At 38.4% G+C, this 22,775-nt stretch overlaps 1 protein-coding gene across 1 annotated transcript; it reads right to left on the reverse strand.

Annotated features, from left to right (window-relative positions):
• Positions 1-6,834: 6,834 nt before the first annotated feature.
• On the reverse strand, positions 6,835-22,770 carry LOC128681926 (zinc finger protein 595-like). The gene is made up of 14 exons (XM_053766255.2): positions 22,335-22,770; positions 22,037-22,150; positions 20,853-21,195; positions 17,919-18,424; positions 17,572-17,657; positions 14,879-14,999; positions 13,953-14,107; positions 12,087-12,206; positions 10,650-10,754; positions 9,660-9,759; positions 9,143-9,252; positions 8,287-8,395; positions 7,849-7,959; positions 6,835-7,039 (listed from the first exon to the last, which is right to left on the reverse strand). The coding sequence occupies exons 1-14, from the start codon at positions 22,494-22,496 to the stop codon at positions 6,875-6,877; spliced, it is 2,307 nt and encodes a 768-aa protein (XP_053622230.1). The 5' UTR covers positions 22,497-22,770; the 3' UTR covers positions 6,835-6,874.
• Positions 22,771-22,775: the final 5 nt, after the last annotated feature.

Consider the following 22,775-nt stretch of genomic DNA (forward strand, 5'->3'; position numbering starts at 1 on the left):
TTTGCCAAAGTTTATCTTTCCTCTCCTGGAAGTAGCGTGTACAGTGAGAGGTTATTTTCTGAAGCTGGTAACATTTACGATGAAAAGCGTAATCGTTTGTTACCAAAAAATGCTGAAAAGCTTGTTTTTATTCATCATAATTTACCACTTACTTTACATTTACCAATTTTAATTACTAAAATGTTTTAATTTAAAAATAAATACATAATTTTGAGTAATAAAACGTGTTTTTGTTTGTGTGCCGGTGGCCGAATAGGCCGAATACCGAATAGTTGCCGAATATTCGTGGCATCTGTAGTAATAATGATTGACAGAAATTAAAAAAAAAATGATTTTGTGCTCGTTAAATTCGATACAAAAAAGACTGTTGTGCACTATGTTGGTCGAATCGAAGATATTAGTCATACCATGTTAACGAAAAAGAAACCTAAATATGTACTACCAAACGCGATAAAGATGAAAAATCATTTAAGAAACCAAACACAAGCCATAAAAAGATTTGGAAGTGTGGAGGATGCAGCGAAATTTATAAGGAGCGAAATTTATAAGACTGGATCGCGTGTGATAAGTGCAATGTGTGGTGGCACGAAAATTGCTCAGACTACAATGGCTCAGGAGCTTTTATTTGCGACTTATGCAAATAAATGGGGATGCGGAATTTTACACTATAACATTGCGCATTTCCCGACTCGTGGTTTTTTGTTAATTGCTTAGAAGTTTGTTTATTTTTTTGTTAAAACTAGTATGCTAATTTGTAGCCAATAGAATTGGACTGAATAAATAAATGATTGATCTCAGATAAGATTTAATTTTTCATTTTATGATTCAAAAGTACGCAATCTTACACCACCTTACCCTACTCTCGGCTGGGTGTAGGATAGGATACACTTACCCGTTGTTTTAAGTAAGTGGAGTGTGTGGACCTCCCATGCAGCGGGGAAAATTGCGCCAGCGCGTCCGCTGCGACTGCAGACATAGTGTGGAAGCTTCTGATGGCCCGGATGGCAAAGGTCCGCTGGAAGGAGCGGAGGCACCGGAGGCTCTGTGCACCGAAGCAAATTTAGCGGCGGTTCCCCAAATGCCTGCCGCGTACGTGATAATGGGAGTCACAACTCTCCTGTATATACAGTCCACATTCTCGGGGGAGACGCCCCAGGTAGGCCGGACGAAACGGCAGATGTTTATGTAAACTCTGGTGGCGGCCTTCTGAATAATATACTTGGCGTGATGGATGAAGTTAAGTCTCTTGTCGACAATAACTCCAAGGAGCTTGATTTGGTCGCAGATTGGGATCTTAACTCCATCCATAATGATATCAGCATCCTGGGTGCGTGTGGTGAATGAGATTCCCTTGGTTTTTTCAGGGCCAAAGGACAGCTTCACTCGCTCCCCCAATCGGATGACATCTTGGCATATATTTGTAATACGATCCACCTCCTCACGTGTTCGACCCCCAACGATCAGTAGCACATCATCGGCGAAAGCCTGAAAATGTGCACCGCTGGGTAGAGGCAACGTAAGGAGTTCGTCCAGAATTATGTTCCAGAAGACCGGGCCACAGGCCGACCCTTGAACACAGCCTTTGGTCATCTTTTTGGATTGCCGAGCAGTCAACATAGTCAAGGGTGACCCCATCTGAAACATAACTGGACGATGCGGTTCTTGGGGCATTTAATGTATTTAAGTCTCTTAAAAAGCGCCGGCTTCCAGGCGTTATCGATGGCGGCCTTTATGTCCAAGGACACCGCTACCACCTGTTTTTTCAGAGCCTGTCTGCGCGGTCTAGGCTTGTTAGCTGTCCATAGTGAGTCGACCGTCGTGCCATCTGTTCGTAATGTCCTGGATCACTTGTGAGGCTTAGAAGTCTCTCCCGGAAGCCAAACTGCAGTCTAGAGAGGGGTATCCTGGCATTCCGCCTTGTACGTGATCCTCTTCACCAGCAGCTTTTCAAGGAGTTTGCCGAATACCGGGATGAGTCCGATCGGCCTGTAAGATCCGAGCTGCTCCATGTCGGTCCTTCCAGGTTTTGGTAGAATTTTGACCACTGCCCTCTTCCATTGCTTCGGGAAGTAGCCCAGAACTAGGCATCGATTGTAGATGGCTGTTAAGAAGTGCGTCAAAAGTTTCTATGCAAATGTCGGAGGTCAAGTGGTCATCACCGGATGCCTTGTGATATGGGAGAGGGCTTCTCGAACCTCTTCAACCGCGAAAGGGAGGTCGTCTTCGATATCCGGCAAGTCGTTGATTTGGGTCCGGAGGTCTCTTTGGTGTTGTGTCCTGTCCGGCGTGTTGTCCGGGTAGAAATGGTTGAGCAGTGTGGAAGCGGTTTTGGAGGTACTATCTGTGTGGCTAACGTTGAACTTCAAGATCTGCGGGGTCCCAAACGTCCTCCTTGCTTTGGGCGTCGCAAAACTGGCAAAAGTGCTCGGTGGAAGCCTTGGAAATAGCGGCTGCGTAATCCTTTTTGGCGATCATGTAGGCGCTTATAGCTTCTCCAAGAGGTTTATTAACCTTTTTTAGATCGTGGAGCCGGTGGTGAAGACGTATGCATTCACGCTTTTGTGCTTCTAGAGTCTCTGACCATCACGGGTTGTGGTATTTGGCGGAAACAACCTTCCGCACACTTTTTGTATGGTGGACGTCAGCTCCGCCTCCACGCGATCTATCCCTTCCTCGGAGAGAGAAGTGACGGCGGTTTCGTCCACTAGCTTTGTGGTTTCGAGCGTAATTTCCTCCCGAAATTTGTTCCAGTCCGCCCGTTGGGTGGAATATCTGAACGTAGTGGAGCTTTTAAATTTTCCAGGTCTACGAGGTGGCGTCACTATAAACGCTATGCCGTTATGATCCGAGGATGGACAGACCGCACGGTCCACGCGCCAGCCCTGTACTGTATCTGAGAGGAGGCATATGTGATGTCCACAATAGACGATGCCAGCCTGCCATACCTCACAGCCTCGAAGGTTCGCATTCAATATTGCAGACCGTCAAGTCGTTGGCGGCCATAACGACCACGACCTCATTGCCGCGGTCATCAGCGACATGTTCGCCCCACTGCCATTGGCGTCACCTCCGACCAGCCGCAATCCCGCGCTTGACGTCCGTAAAAAGTTGTTAGAACTATTGTAAATAAATTGATTCCAATTTTTTAAATAGGCCAAAAAGAAGTTAGTTGTAATGAACTTGTACTTCTTTGAAATTAGGTAGGTACTACCTAAAAAGTTTTTTCTTTCAATTTATTAGCAACATTCTTCATTTTGACGGTCCTAAGCCCGTTAAAGTATGAAGGAAGAATTGGGATCATCGCGTTATAATCGTAATACCTAGGTAGGTATCTAATCATATGTTTTGTATTTAATAGCGACGCGCGTGTGTGTCGGCGCCACTCTGTACTTACATCATATATACATTGCTGAAATCGGCACAGCGACGCTCGTTGACCACACTTGTGTTAGTTTTATGGATAAGTTTTGGTACATAGGTTATTTTCATTTTTTTGTACCAAAAGTGGTGTAACAAAAAAATACGGGTTTCCTTAAATTTGATAAAGATTACGTATGTTCAATTTGCGTACTGACTAAAAAGTAACCCTCTATATGCACACCATTTGACCTTGACCTTACATTAGAGGTAAAAGATCATTGCCCCTGAGGTCACTGACCTCAAAGGTCATAACTTTTTTAGACATAGAAAAATTTCGATTTCGGTTATCATATTGGTTACGGTTACGCTTGTTGTAGGGACACAGATACGTAATGTAAGTGTTATATGATACTAGCGTGGCTGCGTCCCCGCATAAGATGGTTATTGGAGTCAGTCGCTAATAAACTAACACACTAGTAACCCGTGTACGCATTTTATTTATTCAATCTCACATAACCCTAAAGTGGTGACCCGCGTTGAATACGTTCGTATTAGGGAAGTGGTGAACTGTGTTTATTTGTGTTTGAGACAATATGAATCCGCAAAAAGTGTTATACGAGGGTGCAGCTGCGGCTACAGCGAGTTCTGGTGCTGCTCAAGGCGCCATGACCGAACCACGCGGTCGCGAGGAAAGCGCTTTGGCGAGTATCACCGTATTATCTAGGATTCCTGAATTCTGGGCAGACCAACCGCGACTCTGGTTTGTCCAATTCGAGGCTGTTGTCGAAAGTCAGAAGCTGAGTGACGCCCCCAAGCAAAATTCGGTAGTCACTAAGCTCAACAAGACTGCTATTCAGCAGGTAAGCGACCTTTTATTATCGCCACTGGAAACACGAAAATATCAAACACTCAAGGAAAGGTTACTGCAGGTTTTTTAAGAGTCAGAGACGAGACAATTCCAAAAATTATTAGGAGAAATGGAATTAGGGAGTCAGAAACCTTCACAGTTGCTTCGGCGTATGAAGGACTTAGTGCGAGGGAAGATACCCGACTCTACCCTTCAAATTATGTGGAACGGCCACCTTCCAGCGGCTGTGCAGGCCGTTTTGGCAGTCACGGAGGTAAAAGACTTAGATAATTTGGCGAAAATAGCAGACAAGGTCATGGAGGCTTCACGTCCAGTTGAGGTTGCAGAAGTAGCCACTCACTCCATGTACGGTGACTCCAGCAGTACGAAGGACTTAGTTGCGGTTATTGAGAAGCTCAGCGTCGAGGTCGCAGAGTTGAGACATTCTCGACAAACACAGCGAAACGGTAACAGAGGAAGGTCAAGGTCCAGAGATTTTAGTAGGAACCGTAAACACCCTAATTGGTTATGTTTTTATCATTATCGTTACCATAATCGGGCTACTAAATGCGTGGAGCCGTGTAACTGGAAGAAACCCCGGTCACCCTTCCGGAAAACTAAATGTGATGCAATCAGAGGCGCATAAAAATGAAGCAAGTCTCCTCCAAGTGTACCTACAAAAAAAATAAACCTATATAGTTACACTACATCAGCAATTTGAAAAGCAGTAAACTGAAAATATTCTAAAGATATGTTGATGACAATATAGTCAAAATTGCACACATGATCATTTCCGAAAATTTGACCACAGACACTAACATTTAGATTTGTGTCGCGCACACATGATATTAAGTTTTAGTTTTGTTTATAATTTGAGTTTTATGTATGTCGTTATTTTGTTTGTATTTATTGTAAATAAATTGTGTGTGTTTTAGTTTACTTTGAATAAACAATTATTCTATTTTATTATACTTGCTGTTGATGAAAACAGTAACCTTCTTGGTATATATTATCAGACACCCTAGATGCAGTCATGTCACAGCATATTGCAAGTTATGTTGGATGGTACCTAAAAATTAAATAATTTGGACATGCCAGTTTTTGTGCATCATCAATGGTAACAATGAAGGAGATCCAGTTGCCGAAGTCCATAGTCACCGAAGAAACCAATTATATTATCAGCCATACCATTAGAGTTTTTAAGGAATTAAATCCAATCCACAATGGTGTTCCGTTAAACAATCTGTTAAGGTGTTACAAAATGTAACACTTGCTGTTAAGAATGTGTTTAAGAAAAGAGCAACAAATGTTTTGTAACATTTTGTAACACAGTGTGAGAGCATCTTAACACAATTTTTTCTGCTTTAAAAATAATTCTAACCTAAGTAAAAAATAATTGTAAGTCCTGAGAACCATTGACGGAAAATATCGCATGCAGCGGAAGTAGCAAAAAGTGCGCACCCTTTCCGAAAATTTGACCACAGACATAACATTAGGATATTGTTTCGCGCATATCAAGACGATTTCCACGAACAAACTATATGAATCTCACTTGACATGGACATACATTTTTCGATATAACTTCCTGTGCTGAATAGACAAGACAAAATCTCTAAAATGCCGGATCCGAGCCAGCGAGTCAGGAAACACGACACCACACAATTTTTAAAGAAGACAAATAGGAATTAGTAATAATTAGCACGGGATTTGAAATAGGTACTTAGATACACAACCTTCGATAATGAACTAAACTTGTTGCACCAAAACAAATTGCAAAATAGCCATGCCATGCCAGTCAGCAAGCCAGACTAAACAAATGTCATGTCAAACGTGAACGATATTATAACAAATGTGACAATGACAAATAACAATTTGACATTTAGTGTTGTCACCTGACCAAAATTGAAATTGCTAAGGAGCTATTCACGGCACCACGGTAATCCGTCCGCGTACGGTAACGTGGATAAGATCTTAAAAACGCGTAGCTGTTCTACGCGTCTTGTATAGTATTTATATATATTTATCTGTTTAAATCTTAAGATATATAGAATATACATAGGACATATAGACATATAGAATATATCCACGCAACAAATTACTTGAGAATTACATTTACAAAAATGCCAGTCCCTGCAGTTAGTTGCCTTGAGGTACCAAAAAGGTTGAGAGCATTACAAAGTTGACACTATTATAGGATTTATCTATATTTTTCTTTTGTTTGGTTGAGTCCTATCTTTAGGCACTTAATTTATATATTACTAGCTGGGCCCCGGGGCTTCGCTGCCGTGGGAATTTCGGGATAAAAAGAACCCTGTGTTATTCCAGGATTCTAGCCGTGTACCAAATCTCACAACAATCGGTCCAGTCGATTTTGCGTGAAAGAGTAACAAACATGCATACATACATCCTCACAAACTTTCGCATTTGTAATATTAGTAGGAAGAACGTTTTCACAAATTTTAAACTATTTACTTTATTATCTGGCAGTTCGGAACGACCACTGCTAAGAACAAATGCCGGAAGAAACTCATTCGCCTACTCATCATGTCAGAAGGGCTTACCTTTATATTTGGTAATGGTAGTAGTAAGATAATGAACAAAAAAAGTTAAAATAAAAATTACGTAAGAACACATAAATGAATTTTCATTTCGACATAAATGCTGTGTTTATGACTCTGTTTTATTTTTATTGCCATTTTTGTTCTTCCTATGTTTGAGTTTGATGTGCGTGTATCTGGCCCCGGAGTAACTGAAGGTAGCCCCACATTCCTCGCACTTGAAAGGCCTGATGTTGTAGTGGGAGTTCATATGCTGCTCCAGACAGGATTTGAACTGCAAACAAATATTCTATTACGCGCTACTACTTCTACTCGCCACTAGCGCCACCAACACGATTCTGTCAATTTATTTTATTCGTCTACGCGGCTGCGCTGTGACGACAACCTCGCGCCTGCGCGATGCATTTTATTCTAAAAAGAAAAAAACAAATTCTGTCACCCACCATTTTTGCTGTTGTTACCTTTGGTCGTAATCTACCAGCTCTAAATAAACAATCTTTGTCGAATACCAAGTAGTATAATTATTTATATTACTTAGAAAATATCTAACATATTTATTAGCGAATCAAAAAAAAATAACACTATACAAATTATGAAGTAGACTACAATTCACTGGATACAGGATTTTATTAAAATTTATGACAGGTTTCATTAGACACAGTACTGTCTGCCAGGAAAGTGACGCACTATATTTTTTGTCATTGCAATACCAAATTACCTTATGTCCTAATCAATAGTCAACATTATCAAAAAAAGAATTTTTTTGCCTCTCCACCCCTCAGACACTCAACAAGTCTCATCAAGTATTCGCAACGAAAGCCGATCACGAAAGTAGTTTCGTACAATAAATCAATTTCCCGACACCGCTTTCAGAAACAGTGAAACTGTTTTTTCATTGAAAAACAATATTGTTCATAATATTTTCATTGTTTGTCAAGTTTCTCGCTAAAATAAAAATAAAAATACCACACATACTGCGAAAATGACGTGTTGACAAAGTGACATTTTGCCAAAATGTCAATTTTACACGATGACATTTTGCGAAACGTGTCAAGAACACGGTTCCCACCCGGGGTCACTCACCTGAAACGCCTTCCCGCATATATCGCACATCTTATTTCTCTCCACATTCAGCTTTGATTTGAGATGTTTTCTTTTGATATGTGTTCTGACTGCAGTTTTGCTTTTAAACACCTGAATAAGAAGCAATATTTTATGATTCTCATCCACTTTTTCGGAAGACGGGACGGTATACTAATATTAATATAAGAAAAGATTATCGTTATTTTTGTTTGTAATGAATAAACTCGAAACGAATGGACCTATTTTGATAAAATTTGGCACATAGATAGACGCAACCTTCAGGAATTATATAGGCTCCTTTTATTACTGAAGGTTACCTCTATCCCTGTGCCAAAGTTCATCAAAATCGGCCCAATAGTTTTCGAGTTTAAACATCATAAACAAAATATTAGGTAGTATGGATAAATAGAACTGACATTTTTATAATAAAAAAATTACCTTCTTGCAAATGTCACACTCCGATCGCTCGCTGTCCTCGTGTGCAACAGCAATATGTTTGTTCAGTACACTCTGCGACCGAAACGGCTTGTTACATTGCCGACAGAAGCTACAATATTCGACACAATTAATTTATTCATTGCAAAACGCTTCCTAACAAATCGAGACAAGGCTGTCTGAGGTGTCTACAGAAGGCGAAGTGTGAGGTTGCTTTTCACTTCTCACTATCGAGTCGATTCGAAGCGAGACGCAGGGAACCAATCACATTGCGGTGTGGTTGTCATCGCGTCACGTTAGCGCACTGTGATTGGTTAGCTGCGTCTCACTGCGAATCGACTGGATGGTGAGATGAAAATAGCAAAGTCGCACTACGCACACATGCAGGATTCGAACCTGGGACTTTTCGACGACAGGCGGACGGTCTTAAGCGCTCGACAACCACCGCTTCAACCGCGAGTTGTGCTCGCGTGAAGAGGGTACCGTACAATTTATACAATATTTTTAAAGTTTTGTTGTGTCTTGTTATTTAAAAGCAATTAGATCATTGGGTAAATGATAAATTTTCGTATTTTTTCCGTATTATGGTTTCGTATACACGGTATGAAAAACTTTTTATTAAATACCGCCATTAAATTACCCTCATTTGAAAAAATATTTACTTACTGTACATATATTTGTTTGGGTCATAGGATTACATCATATTACTAAATTCACCCAATTTGGTCCAGAAGATTCGGAGAAAATTGGCTGTGGCCAGAACAAGACGAACAGACAGACGCACGAGTGATCCAATAAGGGTTTATTATTGCACGGAACCCTAAAAATAACAATATCTTGTTAAACACGATCTACTCACACTTTTTCACTATCAGGCACGTGTTTAATAGAATACCTCATGTGAGTATTGTACAAACTCCGAGATTTGAAGGAGATGTCACATTCCACGCAATAGCATCCGTCGTCCACCTAAAAATATGTTTTTTTTTTCTTTTACAAAATTTTTTTATGGTGATACAAAGATGAAATTTTTGACACTAGCTTTGTCGCCAGAAAAATTTATTTAGCATTCAACACGTGACAAAAAACCCATGTCTGTGCTGGACCGTTGGAGAGGCTAGAAGCTTAATTTAATGCTTATCATAATTATGCATTGTCATGGAAACTTAAGCGACGTGACAAATTTCAACTCTGTAATGCAATTGTATTATTGTTATAAATGTAAATTTACTTTATATATTTGCAAGTCTACTAGATGCCGTATGACGCGACAAGGTACAGCTGATAGGCAACAACAGCATTCCCTAAGATGGTTGACCTCAAGCAGGCGGCCGGTCGTAAAAAATACGACTTCAAAATTTAATAGTAATACTGACCGGGGCATGCAAGTACCTCTTGTGCGACATCAGCCGACTCAAACCCCGAAAATCTTTCTTGCACACGTCACACCTTACCCATGGTAGCTCGGTGTGTTTACTGAAAATGAAAAGTCATTTTTGACCGAGCGAGGTCTACAAATGAAATTGGGCCAAAAATATATATTTTTTGTATGTACTTCTTTTATACACACCTACATAGGTATGTATAAAATAAGTACTTTGTAAAAAGGCATATTACAAGTCTGATGATTATGTGGATGACAATAATGTTTGGCCCAAGCGTGGTGCAGTATCCTCATAACGTATGTAATTGATTTAAGACATTACAGATTACATACGTTTTGTACATTTTTATATATATTATATACATTTTTTGACAATTTTAAATAATTTTATTGAAACTATTATTATATAATTTATTATTAATTATTATATTATTTAAATTTTGACATTTTTTAGTAATGATGTGAATTCGTCCTCTTAATTTTTAATATCTATATGTATAAGACCTACATTTGTTAATTGACGTATTTGGAGAAAAGGCCGCGGTGAAGTTTGTTGCGCCGCTCCTTCTTCACCTGCGCTTTGGAAGCCGACAGTAAACTTAGTTTAAGTATTTTTTTTTGACGTCAATAAGTGATGTAGTATATCATCCTATATTGAATAAAGAATTTTGAATTTGAATTTGAACGCGATTATTTTCGAACCGTTGGTCTGGTTCTGATGAAATTTAAAAGGTATGTAGTGTCATGAAAATCGAATTTTTAAGTTCGTAAGGCAACAAAATCGATTAAGTCGTTTTTGAAATATACACAATTTTGTAAAAATCTCATCAAAATTTTCGCGAGGTCTATGTTTGCGACGAACAACTAGTTCATACAAAATTAAATGTTTATTTTTTATCTGACTCCGGGCTTTGAGGCATCACAACCGCGAATGGAACCAGACAAAGTAACAAGCTCAGACAGAGAGAGAAGATAGACTTACGCCATATGTGTCCTAATTTTGCTGGGTTGACATTTTTCATGGCACACTTCACATTCAATTTTTTCTTTGTGGGTTTGATTGTGTTTGTAATACTCTTTCAAGTCTCTGAAATTAAAATATGTAGTGTTATAGAGAAATCTTAATACGGGATCCTAATACTATGAATACGAAAGTATGTATGTTTGTTTGTTACCTCTTCACGCGTTATTTATGCAACCAATCTTCTTGAAATTTTGCATATATGTAAATTAGAAGCGGTAATGGCGTAATAGTTAAGACCCCCGCCTGAGGATCCAAAGGTCACAGGTTCGAATCCTAATCGTGCCACATGAGTTCGTATACCAATCTGACTCATGTATAGTAGTTTTCATCGACCACCATCTGCCTCCGGTGAAGGGAGGGAAAACATCGTGAGGAAACCTGCACACTTGTTGATTATTAACTTGTGTGTAATGACCACGACTCTCAGTCATGAGGAATACGACTATGAAGAAGATTAGAGTTTGTAGATGGACATCGCGGGCAGCGGGCAAACGCTAGTTAATATTATAAAGGCCAAAGTTTGTATGTTTGTTACTTCTTCACGTTCCAACGGCAGGGAATTTTTGGTGGAATTTGATATTGAGGTAACTGATACCTCGAATTAAAACATAGGACATTTTTTATTCCAAAAAATCCCGTAGCATTGGTCAAAAAGGTCGGCAACGACGCTGTATGAACTAGATGGCGCTACTGGGCATAAAATGTAATTTTTTTTTCTTTTAATTAATTATACCAAAAACTGAACAAATAAAATGAGGGCGCTGTCTCCTGTTGGCAACACTGGGTGTTAAGTGCAAGTCTTTAAAAAAGGTAAAGGTACGCCAGCCAGACTGGCCAGTAAAAAAAAGTACGATAAAAAAGAGCGCGAATTTCAAAAATAGAAAAAATGATGATGGAATAAATATGTCAATTCAACGATCACAATTTAGATCAAATGAAATATTGTCAAATGTTTTACGTTACTTTGCACCTAAGTTAATTTTAATTTGTTCAGTGAAACCATTACACAAGTGCAATATACTACTAATACTTTTACAGAACAAAATAAGTTTTTTTTTTTATTTTATCAGTAAAATTCCTTCCTACTTCCCATTTTATATAATTTTCTCAAAGAAACAAAATATTAGTACATACAATACATACATTTTGTATTGCAATGGCAAAAAAATGTAGTTCGTGATCGTTTTCTTCACTTTCTCGACAGACTGTATGTGCTTCTATCTTTACAGAGTGTAAAAACTATCGTGTGTTAGGCAACGCAGCACGTCAGAACTGAACAATGGCTCAAACAGACAAAATTAAAATTTAGTTGTTTGTATTTTAATTATGGTTAGAATAACTAGATGGCGCTGTGTGTTAACGTGAATGGAATTGAAATAAGTATTTAATACTCACGTGAATTTAGCATCGCAGATGCGACAGTACCTCAATGTTTCCCGATGCCTTGTCTCGTCGTGACGCAGTAGCGATTTCAGACTGAAAAACTTCTCTTTGCACTTATCACAGATGTAGAACCTGTAAAATGTATTAATATATTTTATACAATACTATTATACTTTATATAATCTATATCTATACATATAATAATACTGTAAGTGGGCTGTGTATATGTAATGTAATTTGAATACTTGACATTCCTGCGCCAACTGTGGCAGAATATCTTGTACTTTTGATTGTTGTCACCTATTTATATAACCATATTGACCTCAGTGGCGCAGTGGTAAAGTTCTTGCCACTGAACCGAGAGAAGTCCCGGGTTCGATCCCCGGTCGGGGTCATGATGGAAAATGATTTTTTTCTTATTGGCCCGGGTCTTGGATGTCTATCTATATATGTATATGTTATAAAATATAGTATCGTTGAGTTAGTATCCTATGGGATACTAACTCAACGATACTATATATACACAAGTCTCGAACTTACTTTGGGGCTAGCTCAATCTGTGCGATTTGTCCTAATATATTTATATTATATATTCTTTGGAATAAATGATCTCTATTCTATGTTTGTTCGCGCATAACGTAAAAACAACTGGATGAAATTTGGTGGGGTTTTCTCAGTTGTATAGCGGATGGTATGGCTTTAAATCTTGTATTGGTTTCATCGTGATATACTGCTTAAAAACGAGATGCTACGACGAAGTCGCGGGCAAAAGCTAGTACTTATCATAACCTAATATATAATTAGTTAGGAAACTAATATTATAAATGCGAGAGTAAATTTGTTTGTTACCTCTTCACGCTCTATCTACTGAACTAATCATCTTGTAATTTTGCATACATGTTTGAAGTACGGGGATGGACATAGGGTAGCTTTCATCCCGAAAAACTTCTCCCGTGGGAAATCACGCGGACGAAGCCGCGGGCAAAAACTAGCTATTTATAAAAGCTAAAGTATGTATTGTCTCGTTCTGTCAACGTCAATAATTGTAAGGTGCGACAGTGACAAAACATACTTTAGCTTAATGCATCCCACTAATATCATAAAGGTGAAAGTTTGAGAGTATTGTTTGTTATTTCATCACGCTCAAACGACTGGGTATATTTTTGTGAAATTTGGTATTGAGCCAGCTGATACCTTTGATTTGGTCAACTTGTATTGTTAACCAGATAAATGTTTTACTAGCAGCACGTCCCAGATTGATATATTGGTGAAAACCATACAAAAATCCGACCGGTAATTTTTAAGTTTATAGCGTTCAGACTTCTTTTATAATATGTATGGATAGTATTGATTATAATTTATTGTGATTTATTGAATAGCTTATTATATAATAGATACCTTTGTATCTATATGCTGAACTGAACATCCTTAAAATGTTCATCAAACAATAAATGTGCTGCAGCAATTCAAAGTACTCAGCTCAGAGAGCAATGTACTGGTTTTCAGGAGGTCTTGCTAAAAACGAAAGACAATGAAGTCCCAGTTGTTACAAATATCATACTGTGTTAATTAATTAACCTTCGTGTTGATGGGTACGAAGTGTCACCCCCTCCCCCCCTAATTTTCTAGAAAATGAGAAATAATGTAGTTCCGTACGCAACGATACAAGCCGCACACATAATCCTAACCTAACACAACGGACAATTGGTGCAATTTTCGAATTGACAAGTCTAGAACGCGCAGTTGATGTTTTCAAGATTGGATGCATAAATATTTCCCGACACAGTTGAAGCCAACATCCAGGTGTTTTATTAGGGGAATATCATCCATTTCAAAAATCACCTCGCTTCCGTTACTTAGACTTGTGTAACGACTTACTTATAATGATCCTCTTTATGTTCATCCAAAACTTCTTGTGTCATAAACCTTTGCTCACAGATGCTACACAAGAACGAACCCGCAGACTGGAAAAATAATAGTAACGTTATGATACCAAAGCGTGCAGAAATTAGTGAAAAAGGTATGGAGTGGGACTTTCCCGCGATGCGAAGCATTGGTCAAAAAGGTCGGCAACGACGCTGTATGAACTAGATGGCGCTACTGGGCATAAAATGTAATTTTTTTTTCTTTTAATTAATTATACCAAAAACTGAACAAATAAAATGAGGGCGCTGTCTCCTGTTGGCAACACTGGGTGTTAAGTGCAAGTCTTTAAAAAAGGTAAAGGTACGCCAGCCAGACTGGCCAGTAAAAAAAAGTACGATAAAAAAGAGCGCGAATTTCAAAAATAGAAAAAATGATGATGGAATAAATATGTCAATTCAACGATCACAATTTAGATCAAATGAAATATTGTCAAATGTTTTACGTTACTTTGCACCTAAGTTAATTTTAATTTGTTCAGTGAAACCATTACACAAGTGCAATATACTACTAATACTTTTACAGAACAAAATAAGTTTTTTTTTTTATTTTATCAGTAAAATTCCTTCCTACTTCCCATTTTATATAATTTTCTCAAAGAAACAAAATATTAGTACATACAATACATACATTTTGTATTGCAATGGCAAAAAAATGTAGTTCGTGATCGTTTTCTTCACTTTCTCGACAGACTGTATGTGCTTCTATCTTTACAGAGTGTAAAAACTATCGTGTGTTAGGCAACGCAGCACGTCAGAACTGAACAATGGCTCAAACAGACAAAATTAAAATTTAGTTGTTTGTATTTTAATTATGGTTAGAATAACTAGATGGCGCTGTGTGTTAACGTGAATGGAATTGAAATAAGTATTTAATACTCACGTGAATTTAGCATCGCAGATGCGACAGTACCTCAATGTTTCCCGATGCCTTGTCTCGTCGTGACGCAGTAGCGATTTCAGACTGAAAAACTTCTCTTTGCACTTATCACAGATGTAGAACCTGTAAAATGTATTAATATATTTTATACAATACTATTATACTTTATATAATCTATATCTATACATATAATAATACTGTAAGTGGGCTGTGTATATGTAATGTAATTTGAATACTTGACATTCCTGCGCCAACTGTGGCAGAATATCTTGTACTTTTGATTGTTGTCACCTATTTATATAACCATATTGACCTCAGTGGCGCAGTGGTAAAGTTCTTGCCACTGAACCGAGAGAAGTCCCGGGTTCGATCCCCGGTCGGGGTCATGATGGAAAATGATTTTTTTCTTATTGGCCCGGGTCTTGGATGTCTATCTATATATGTATATGTTATAAAATATAGTATCGTTGAGTTAGTATCCTATGGGATACTAACTCAACGATACTATATATACACAAGTCTCGAACTTACTTTGGGGCTAGCTCAATCTGTGCGATTTGTCCTAATATATTTATATTATATATTCTTTGGAATAAATGATCTCTATTCTATGTTTGTTCGCGCATAACGTAAAAACAACTGGATGAAATTTGGTGGGGTTTTCTCAGTTGTATAGCGGATGGTATGGCTTTAAATCTTGTATTGGTTTCATCGTGATATACTGCTTAAAAACGAGATGCTACGACGAAGTCGCGGGCAAAAGCTAGTACTTATCATAACCTAATATATAATTAGTTAGGAAACTAATATTATAAATGCGAGAGTAAATTTGTTTGTTACCTCTTCACGCTCTATCTACTGAACTAATCATCTTGTAATTTTGCATACATGTTTGAAGTACGGGGATGGACATAGGGTAGCTTTCATCCCGAAAAACTTCTCCCGTGGGAAATCACGCGGACGAAGCCGCGGGCAAAAACTAGCTATTTATAAAAGCTAAAGTATGTATTGTCTCGTTCTGTCAACGTCAATAATTGTAAGGTGCGACAGTGACAAAACATACTTTAGCTTAATGCATCCCACTAATATCATAAAGGTGAAAGTTTGAGAGTATTGTTTGTTATTTCATCACGCTCAAACGACTGGGTATATTTTTGTGAAATTTGGTATTGAGCCAGCTGATACCTTTGATTTGGTCAACTTGTATTGTTAACCAGATAAATGTTTTACTAGCAGCACGTCCCAGATTGATATATTGGTGAAAACCATACAAAAATCCGACCGGTAATTTTTAAGTTTATAGCGTTCAGACTTCTTTTATAATATGTATGGATAGTATTGATTATAATTTATTGTGATTTATTGAATAGCTTATTATATAATAGATACCTTTGTATCTATATGCTGAACTGAACATCCTTAAAATGTTCATCAAACAATAAATGTGCTGCAGCAATTCAAAGTACTCAGCTCAGAGAGCAATGTACTGGTTTTCAGGAGGTCTTGCTAAAAACGAAAGACAATGAAGTCCCAGTTGTTACAAATATCATACTGTGTTAATTAATTAACCTTCGTGTTGATGGGTACGAAGTGTCACCCCCTCCCCCCCTAATTTTCTAGAAAATGAGAAATAATGTAGTTCCGTACGCAACGATACAAGCCGCACACATAATCCTTTTTTTTTTTTTTTTTTGTTTACCCAGGGGAATGCTTGTTACGCACTGAGTGTGGGACTCCTGGGCCGCTAGTCGGCCCAGCCTACCCACTAAACCCCTGGGGCGTTTTCACGCTGCCGTTATGGGGGACGTCACGGGGTCGCTAGGCATTCAACCGCGACGCCCCCCCGGCCGGCCTTTCGGCCCCGACCTGGGCGGGCAGGAAGCACAAGTGCTAACCACCCGCCCCTTACGCCACGCGAGCGTGGCGCGGACCATCAAGCCCACTCCGCACACCAGTCAGAAAGCTGACGGGGGGAGCGGGCATCACCGACCGCTGGTCCTGAAGGGACCAGCGATCACAACACACACAACACACACACAAAATCTTGGGTGCCACAGGGCACCCAAGTCTGCCTCTGTACGGGCGCAAGAGGTGATAGGCAGGTGACACCCACACATTGCACCCGATACAGAGGCAGCCACCCTTCGGCCGCAGAGGACAGGGGGATCGTCGAGAGACATACCGACTCTCCTCTTCCCCTGCGGCCCCACCGCACCGTGTTCAGCGCCACGGCCGCGCTGTGGTCGCGGAGGACAAACCCCCGCGACCCCACCTCTGGTCCCCTCTAGTTTCCACATCCAAAGGCTGGTGGCGGGTCACCAGCCAATGGCAGTACTACTGAGGGGACCGTCCACCAGGCCCAGAGCACCCACCAAAGTCTCTGGGCCTTGGGTTCCTCTTGGTTCACCGGGGTGGCTGGTTGTGTCAGACCAGCCCCCCCGGTTACTAAGCCCCACCATCGCGACAAGATGGGAACCCGTCGGGGGGCGCACACATAATCCTAACCTAACACAACGGACAATTGGTGCAATTTTCGAATTGACAAGTCTAGAACGCGCAGTTGATGTTTTCAAGATTGGATGCATAAATATTTCCCGACACAGTTGAAGCCAACATCCAGGTGTTTTATTAGGGGAATATCATCCATTTCAAAAATCACCTCGCTTCCGTTACTTAGACTTGTGTAACGACTTACTTATAATGATCCTCTTTATGTTCATCCAAAACTTCTTGTGTCATAAACCTTTGCTCACAGATGCTACACAAGAACGAACCCGCAGACTGGAAAAATAATAGTAACGTTATGATACCAAAGCGTGCAGAAATTAGTGAAAAAGGTATGGAGTGGGACTTTCCCGCGATGCGAAGCGGAGCGCAGTAATAAAGCAGAAGTGCGTTGACTGACGTTCGGTTGTAAAACCACAATCGAATCCACAAAATAAGGTTAATTGTTTTACGTGGACCCTGGGAGTAACAGTTGAGAATGCCGAGAACACACGAGGATAAGACAGAGAGAGCAGTCGTGTTAATGTTCCGTCTCACCTTATCGTGTTTCTTCATATGCCCATCCAAATCTGCCTGTTTCATGAATAACAGCATACATTTCTCACAAAAAAACATGTACATTTTAGTACGCGCCTTTTGCAAATTCTTTGCCCTCAGCTCATTTAATTCTTCATCAGTCAATCTATGCACTTCATATATATTATCTGTATCACCATTATCAGTTTTATATGTATTATCTATAGACCTAAACTGCTCTGGTATAGTGAGCTGGGGAGAATTCTTAAACAATTTTGGACCAGTGTGATATTTAACTGGCTCGTTAGTGTCTTTACGTAGTTCAGGTGACATTGAATCTATAAATGGTAACTGAATCGTTTCTTGTCCAGCTGTCACTCTAATTGGGAAATCATTAAGGTGCTGTACTGTGTTAGATGTCGAAGTATTCGGTTTTAGAATAACTGTCTTATTAATAGTGTCTTCTTCGCTGGCAGTTTCTGTGTCGCTCGATTCTTGGTTTCGAGTTTGTATGTACGCAACGTTACCTAGAAAATAAATTATTATATTTCATCATCAACAGCTATTTAAACGTCCCCACTTCTGGAGCACTGGCCTTCCTTATGGGGGACGCGGGACTTAATGTGCCTTCGGAAGCACGTGGGAGCTCCAGACAATTTTAGTCTCCCATTAAATGACTTCTGAATGCCATCATTGCCTATCAGCTACCTGGGCTGTGTATCCCTTAGTTGTCTCGTACGACATCCTCGGGAAGATATGAAGTGGGCCTAATCTAGGCAACACGCCACACGTCTCAATAACAAACGATATTCCCTGTTATTCATAAAAAAAAGTTAAAAATCACTTAGGCAAAAGACGTTTTGTCTCTTTCTGACAATGCCAAATATTATGAAGTGCGACTATGACAAAACATATTTCAGCTTAAAGTATGCTTTATACACGTATATGAAAAACGTATGTATTGACATAGAAAGTTTTTGTATTATTAACAGTATGGCTATGCCTGAAATAAACGCATTTATTTATTTTACTTATGAATAACGAGTACTTCTAACACAAGACTTCGAATTTATTTTGAGGCTAACTCATTCGTCCATATATGTATATATAATTATATATACCTAACAATTTAATTTTAAAAAGTCATTTGTAAATAAAAGTCGTATTTCCACAAATATATTTTTTTATTTTACCTTTCATTCATACTCATTCGTACATAGGTACTCAAAATATGTCAAAATTCAATCCACTAAAATCTGCGTTCGAGAAACAATATTTGTCAAGTGAAATGAGGGCGCTGTCTCTTGTTGGCTGGCAACACTGGGCGTTTATCAACCAGTCTTTACAATTTCAGTTGCAGTATTGCAATGGCAAAAAATATAGTTCGACAAAAATATTGCTTCACTGTATCTAACTTCGAATCAAAATCAAATCAAAAGTGAGATGTGAAATGAAATATAATAAATAATTCGTCCTCTCAATTCTCTTTGACAAAACACTTTCGGTTCATTCAGTTTTTAATCCACCTTCGCATCTCTCTTCCGATTGAATGACCAATTTTGTTTTTTTTCTTCTTCTCCGGCTCTGTTCCCTCCATTTCTTTCGCATTTTTTCCCTTTCTTCACCATTGAGCGTAGATATTTTCTTATTATTACGTAGAGCATGCCTCCGTTTCATATCTTCGTATCTCTGCGGATCTTGTTTTAGTCTCTCTCTATACTTTCTCATGCGTTCCGCTGGAGTGAGCGGTGTGACAGCTAAATAAAATAGACAAACAATATTAAAGGACTATAAATAAATTATCCGTAACTTAAACTGTGATAATACCAATACCTACCAAAATATAAGTCATACTACAATGTTGCTGCGTCCACACTATGGCACGAAAGTTCGTACTATATCCTTCTTATTATTTCGTTTTCATAATAAGCGAAAGAAAGTATTGTAATCAGCCGCCGATTTAGCCTTTATTATTTGGATCATTGAAATATACAAAAATTCAATTTCATATTCAGATTATTTAACTTTGCGATTTATTTTATCTCTTCTTATAATTTAGTAAAATAAGCTTACTTACAACATATAACATAATCTTCATGATTCATTGTAATTTCACTTCGACACACAAAACGAAACGTATCTTCAACAAAGAAAACTTGGCTATTTCCAACAAATAGTTATTTACGCAACTATTGTCACAGCATAAATACCGGTATAATAAAAAAAACAACTACCTAATACAGCAATTAATTAATTGGTTGCAATTTTCATATTTACGGAGCTCTGACCACTGCAAACTTAAGGCTTGATTCACAGCATATTCACATCATCAGACTCCACCAGACGCCGCCGCTGGCATCTTGTTTTCCAATAAATTGCTTTAGCGAGCGTCATTTTAAACTTCATCCTATATTGTCATCATCATATCGAACATGTGGTAACACGTAACACCCTAACACAACTACTACCACCACCAACACTGGTGTCAGATTTTATTCAAGTCGCCTAAAGGCATCTGACATAACTTTCACGACAACATTCATATACACACTAGTGAACCAAACAGTCAAACAGTGTGCAGGTTTACTAATAATGTTTTCCTTCACTGTAAGCAAGTGGTGGTCGATGAAAATTACTAAATTGGTATACTAAGTCATGTAGCACGAGTAGGATTCGAACCTGGGACCTTTCGATCACAGGTGGAAGGTTAGCTTAACCGCTGGACCACCACCGCATTAATGAATCCTATAATGTAAATACTTTTATTATCTATTTTTATTTATTTATGAAGCTTGTAGGTATATTTGAGGCTGACCTAATTTCAAAAATTCTGTTAAACATACATTAAACATACATTATCCAAGATGGCTATATTTTATCTCCAAAATTCCCATGGGAGCTGAGCCCCGTCAACATTATTGTAATACATATAAATAGATATAAAAACTTACTAACTTTTGCGTGCTAGAAGTAAAGGTTCATCGTCAGAGCTGCAATTACTGTTGCTATCAAATTCAGATTTAATTATATCTACACAGCTTGTTTCTTCTTCTATTGATACTTCCGTCTCTGTCTTAACAGGGAACTCTCCAAACGGATCTTCTTCATTACAATATATACTTTGTGGTTCAGGTCTTAGGGTTTCACTTTCAATGACCTCCCCTTTGAGCGTGGTTGCTGGCAATTGTGGCTTCTCATTGGCCACTAGTGGATTTATTTCTATTTGTGACTGGATCACTATGGACAGCCAGTGGACTAGGTTTGATGTTTTTAGAGTTGATAGTGATTGTAGTGATGTCTGCAAAAATGTATTTGTAATATTTTTAACTAGTGGCTACTCCTGGCTTCACTCGGGTAAAAATAAAATAATTACACTATTTCTAGGCATAAACATTTTGTTAAATAGACCTTTTCATAGTTAGACGTTTTGCTACATTGGCGATTAGCTAGCTAGGGAGATTGCTCATTAGACATTTCGCTTTGTTGGACATTTTGCTACTTAGACATTCTGATCGGGAGGGGGTGAAAAGAGGATGAAAATCTATGCATTAGAGTTTATTACAAACAGATGTGGCAGAGGGGAGGACATACTTGAACCTTTTAGCTCTCTGAACACAAATAGGTAAATTAAAATAATTATATCTAATCTACAAGCAGGAGGGCTATCATCATCTCTTAACGTGATCCACTCTACGACCTAAACTGAACTACATTGCAAATTCGTACCATCAACTTAATTTTTAGTATGAATGTGATTCATTTTAGGTTCCTAAATTGAACTGAGTTGCATTGGAATCGTTCATAAAAGTTGGTGATAAGCCTGCTGTACTAATAAATTATGATTCTCTGTTGTTCCATACATAAATTCATTCATTCAGGGATAACTACACATTATATATTTCAACATCAAAATTTTCTCACCTCAAAAACTCTACAGGGTGTCAATTCTACTAATGATAAGCTGTTATAGTCTCTCAATTGTAGTTCTTATTGCGTGTCAATAAGAGCTATTTTGAGGAAATGATGGGCTTAAGTATGTAGAATAGACACCCTGTCTGGTTGCAACTATGGCAACTAGAATATAGCCATAAACATATATAGCCATAAACAAACATATATACATAGTATAGTGTGAATACCTTGTTTTCATGAAGTATCATCTGAGCTGATAAAGCTTTTCTTCTGAACTTTTGGATTTTACCCAACATGGCAAGACATTCCCAACACACCTTATAATTACAAATAGAGGGCAGCTGAAATACAAAATACCATAAGTGGTACTTGTGTAGAGTTTAATTTAAATTTTGGTTTGTTCACATTGTATCCATTAAGCAATTATTCTTTCAGTTTTATGATTGACCAATTTTGGAAATGGCGACAACTACAACCATTTTGATCGCTCGTTATTGTTGTATATGTAAGTTTACTGAAGATTACCTTTATCAAAGTTACTGAAGAAAATAATATTGGGTCCGGAATAGGATGCATTGTTCTATATTGGCAGCTCGTAAGACAAGTTACACAGACAATATTTTGACTTGGGACGATTTTAGGAGCCTGGGTCATTGGGGGCCCGGGCTTGACTTGCTCCCTGAACATTTTTGTACTTTCAAAGTCACAAATTTCAACTTATAAATAATATTACACGAGAGTAACTAGTGTACTCTAACCAAGATTATTAAATAATTATACACATAAATTAGTCACAAATATTGGCGAATTCCGAACACTAGCTCAGAAAATTAAGTAGGAGAACTAAATACGTAAATAAAATTTTATTTTTATCAAACAAAACAAAATTCTCGTCGATCATGTAAATGAATGAAATTTATACTAAATTTAACTAGGTTCTATGTACTCCTCATTCGTTCATTCTTT

The sequence above is a fragment of the Plodia interpunctella genome, chromosome 29, assembly GCF_027563975.2.
Source record: "Plodia interpunctella isolate USDA-ARS_2022_Savannah chromosome 29, ilPloInte3.2, whole genome shotgun sequence".
NCBI classification, from domain to species: Eukaryota; Metazoa; Arthropoda; class Insecta; order Lepidoptera; family Pyralidae; genus Plodia; species Plodia interpunctella.

What these genes read in the sequence shown, in the direction of transcription:
- LOC128681926 (XM_053766255.2), bottom strand. Translation starts at nt 22,496, where the DNA reads ATGTTCAGGGAGCAAGTCAAGCCCGGGCCCCCAATGACCCAGGCTCCT. An exon ending in TGATACTTCATGAAAACAAG is followed by an intron (nt 21,196 to 22,036) that starts GTATTCACACTA and finishes ACATTTTTGCAG; the next exon opens with ACATCACTACAATCACTATC. An exon ending in GTGCCTGATAGTGAAAAAGT is followed by an intron (nt 8,396 to 9,142) that starts GTGAGTAGATCG and finishes CGAATATTGTAG; the next exon opens with CTTCTGTCGGCAATGTAACA.